General features: G+C 54.8%; 1 protein-coding gene across 1 annotated transcript in view; it reads right to left on the reverse strand.

Moving 5' to 3' along the window:
* Positions 1 to 1499: 1499 nt before the first annotated feature.
* Positions 1500 to 4297, reverse strand: part of FNDC4 (fibronectin type III domain containing 4) — a 10692-nt gene continuing 7894 nt past the window's right edge. Inside the window, exons 5-6 of the mRNA XM_026659086.2 lie at positions 3626 to 3759; positions 1500 to 1559 (exon numbers count right to left, since the gene is read on the reverse strand). Coding sequence (XP_026514871.1) covers positions 1524 to 1559; positions 3626 to 3759 — 170 coding nt within the window. The 3' untranslated portion in view covers positions 1500 to 1523. The remainder of the gene's footprint in view (positions 1560 to 3625; positions 3760 to 4297) is intronic.

Below are 4297 nucleotides of genomic sequence, written 5' to 3' on the forward strand. Positions count from 1 at the left end.
AGGGCCCTGTGGTGAGGCCTTTGCCCTGCAGGGGGCAGAGTGAGGGGTCTGGGGGCATGGCCCTATGATGAGGACTTTGCCCTGCAGGGGGCAGAGTGAGGGATCGGGGCAGGCCCTACGATAAGGTCTTTGCCCCGCAGGGGGCAGAGTGAGGGGTCTGGGGGCAGGGCCCTATGATGAGGACTTTGCCCTGCAGGGGGCAGAGTGAGGGGCTGGGGCAGGGCCCTGAGCTGAGGTCTTTGACTGATGGGCGGAGGCATATGGGCCACAGGCAGTTTGCATTGAGGCCTTTGCCCCCCGGGGGCATGGGGATTTAGCATGGTATTCTCTCCCCCGCCGCACCCATTTCTCTGTGGCCTGGGGTTGTTTCCCAGTGGTCCAGACTCTGGCTCCATGTGGCCTGCACCAGGGCTGCTGGAAGCCTCCGCGGGAGCCAGAGGCAGAGGAGGAGAGGACTCAGAGCTACATGTGCTAGATTTCCCTCCCACACCCAGAGCTGAACCGTGACCTGGAGACCTCCCAGGCAATGCAGTTAGCAGGGGATATGTTTCTATGGGCACTGGGTACGTCCCTGCCGCCCTACAAACTGGGCAGGCGTGAGATGTGATAGGGAGAACTCTCCCCTGCAGCCCGCTGTCTCTGCAGCAAGGCTCTGCTCTGCTGTTTGCCGGGCACAGCAGGAGGCAGCATTGGCACTTCCTGGTCTGAGGTCCTCACCTCCCCGGGGTGGTCGCACTCTCACTAAGGGAAGGGATGGAAGCTCATCTGAGCTGCCAGTTGCTGAAGTCAGCTCAGTGACCCAGCCAACCTCCTGCCTCCTTGGGCTGGGATTCCATCTCTGGTCGCGTCTGCAGGGCGCATGGGGCCGTCCTGCAACGCTCCGATCAGTTCTCTTGCCAGCCCTTCCTGAGCTAGCACCTCCACCTCTGTGGGCCCCACAGTCTGGGCTTGCAGGGTTAGGGGGCTGGAAAATGGGCACTTCTCTGGGACCGTAAACAAACAGAAAATCCCTCTGAGTCTCCAGGCGTGCTGGATGAGAGCTAGACCCCTGCTAGGGCTCTCTGGTAACTGGAGCTATGTCTGCGCCCTGGCTTAGGTCTGGCCATACCTAGGGCTGTAACAGCATGAACATGAGGGGACACTGCCATTTACCTAACAGTTGCTGAGTGACAGGGCCATGAGATCCCACTTCCACAACATTATCCCTGCATCAGCAGGAGGCTCCCCCATCCCTTGAAATCCGGATATTGCTGTTTGTTCTTTCGGTGCTGTTCCAGGCTCCCCATTGGCTCCTGGGCAGTTACATGATGGGTGTGAGGCTGAGTTCTGCATGCATCATCCAAACGGTCTCCATGCAGATCCCCTCGGGGGGAGAAGGCCTTGGAAGAAGCAGAATTTCTGATAAACAATTCTTTGCATGCTGAGGGTTGCAGGCTGGCAGCCTGGTGGTGTCCTTTTATCCCATGATCTTCCTCGGCTCTGGCAGCATTCCTAGGGCCCTCGGATCCAGAGCTGGACTGTGCTCACACCTCAATGATATTGACAGATAGAGACTTTTTCTACAAGAGAAAAATCAGCATTAAGACCAGATTTTCCCAAATGCTCAGGACCAGATTCCCCCTGGGTTCAGTGCGCCCTGCGCCACAGGGATCCGCTGTGCTGAGCTCTTTTGGAGACCTGGTCCCAGTCAGGGGTACTGAGCCCTTCTGAGCGTTCCACTGAGGTGTCAAGTGAGGGGTGTGCTCCCCTCTCCCATGGGCCCAGTGACAGCATCCCCCCCGGGCCAAGCAGTGGTGCGCACCCCGCCTCCCATGGCCTGGTGCTGTGCTCTGGCTTTAGCCTCTCCTTGAGGTTTCTTTATAAAACTTGAGACTCAATAGAGACTAAAGCACTTCATGGTGATCTGACTCCCTGCAAGAAATGCAGATAAATGCCATCGTGCCCCCCCCCCCCCCCCCCCCCCCCGCACCCCTAAGAAACCCAACTGACCAACACAGAAAAAATAACATTAGGAAAACAAACAAACCCAAATCCCTCCCCAAATGGAGATTTTGCCCCAAAATGAGAGATGAGCCAGCCACCCCAGTCTCTAGGGACTGGGCGATTTCTGGGAGTTTCAGGTGGAAGATGCTCAGATATGCGGTGATGGGCAGCCGTATGAAACCCTGAGACAGACAGATAACAATTGCTTGTATCACATGGGGATGAAGTTCTTTCCAGGCCATTAGTAACTAGGGAGAATGTTAAACAGCAGCGATTAGGGATAAACATTTTAAAATCAGCTGTGAGAACTGTCACCGAAGAGTAAAAAAGAGTTGGCTGAGGATCTCTGGCTGCTGATGTTCATTGTTAATAACTCTCGGACCACTAGAGAAATGCCAAGTGACTGGAAGAGCCCTAGTGTTGTGCCAATATTCAAAAAGAGCAAGCAGGATGATGTGGATAACTATAGGTCAGTCAACCTGATATCAATCCCAAGAGACTAATGGATAAGCTGATATGGGGTCATATGGACTGTGTCATACAGGAGGTCAGACTAGATGATCACAAGTGGTCCCTTCTGGCCTTGTAATCAAAGAAGAATGAGTATCTGAGGGAGCAGGCAGTGTGCTTGTGGCTGGAGGTGGCGATTATCACCCCCTAAAATCATAGAATCTCAGGGTTAGAAGGGACCTCAGGAGGTATCTAGTCCAACCCCCTGCTCAAAGCAGGACCAATCCCCAACTAAATCATCCCAGCCAGGGCTTTGTCAAGCCGGACCTTAAAAACCTCTAAGGAAGGAGATGCCACCACCTCCCTAGGTAACCCATTCCAGTGCTTCACCACCCTCCTAGTGAAATAGTGTTTCCTAATATCCAACCTACACTTCCCCCACTGCAACTTGAGACCATTACTCCTTGTTCTGTCATCTGGTACCACTGAGAACAGTCTAGATCCATCCTCTTTGGAACGCCCTTTCAGGTAGTTGAAAGCAGCTATCAAATCCCCCCTCACTCTTCTCTTCTGCAGACTAAACAATCCCAGTTCCCTCAGCCTCTCCTCATAAGTCATGTGCTCCAGCCCCCCAATCATTTTTGTTGCCCTCCGCTGGACTCTCTCCAATTTTTCCACATCCTTCTTGTAGTGTGGGGCCTCTGGTTACAGAGCCATGTGCCTGCCACACTGTTCTTGGCTAAAATTCATTAAACAAACAACAGAACTGGCAGCCTCAAAGGACCCCTGGTACCCCACATTTATTATTACTGGGGTTAACTCCAAAGCACCATGGAGGTCGAGGCTCCCTTCCACTGGCTGCTGCCCACGACTAAACTAAGAGACAGTCCCTGCCCCAAACTGCTTCTTGTCTTAAGAAATCTGAAGTCTCTTACCACATGACCACCCCCAGTGCCTTGCACACACAGACCCCATCCCCATCTCCCAGTGCCTCGCACACCCAGACCCCATCCCTACCTCCAGTGCTTCATACACTCACCCCATCACCCAGTGCCTCGCACATCCAGTCCCCATATCCCAGTGCCTTGCCCACCAGACCCCATCCCCCAGTCTCTAGCACACACACACACCCCATCCCCCAGTGCCTCGCACACACAGACCCCATCCCTCAGTAACCCGCTCCCCCCGTTACCTTGCTGCGCAGTAGCCCCCCCGTGGGTCGCTCCGGTGTGCTGTGCTCTGAGGACGGCTTGGTCTTTTCCTTGTTGTTGTTGGAGTCGTTGTCCTTGATAATGTCATACTGTCTGCAGAAGAGTGCGATCACGGCTACAGAGAGAGACAGACGTGGTTTGAGGGGGTGTCCCCAACACCACCCCCCGCCCACAACACCGCCCCAAATACCACCTTCTTCCAACACTGCCATCCCCCAACACCGTGCCCTTCCTGCAACTCACTGTCTCCAACACCACCCCCCTGGAAGTACCCCAACACCTTCACCCCAACACCACCCCTCCTCACAACTCCCCTTCCCCACAACACCCCATCTTTCCCCACAACACATCTTCCATATATCTCCCCCAATACCACCCCCACCCCACAACACCCGTTTCCCACATCTCCCCCAACACCACGCCTCTCCACATCTCCCACAACATCACACCAAATACCACCTTCTTCAAACAACACCATCCCCCCAACACTGCCCTTCCCCACACCACCTCTCCTCACAACTCCCCCAGCATCCCACCTGTCCCCACAACACCCCTTTCCCACATCTCCCCCAACATCACTCCCTCCACATCTCCCACAACATCGCCCCAAATACCACCTTCTTCCAACAATGCCACCACATCTCCCTCAACAC

The sequence above is a fragment of the Terrapene carolina genome, unplaced genomic scaffold, assembly GCF_002925995.2.
Source record: "Terrapene carolina triunguis isolate 2854851 unplaced genomic scaffold, T_m_triunguis-2.0 Scaffold569, whole genome shotgun sequence".
NCBI classification, from domain to species: Eukaryota; Metazoa; Chordata; order Testudines; family Emydidae; genus Terrapene; species Terrapene triunguis.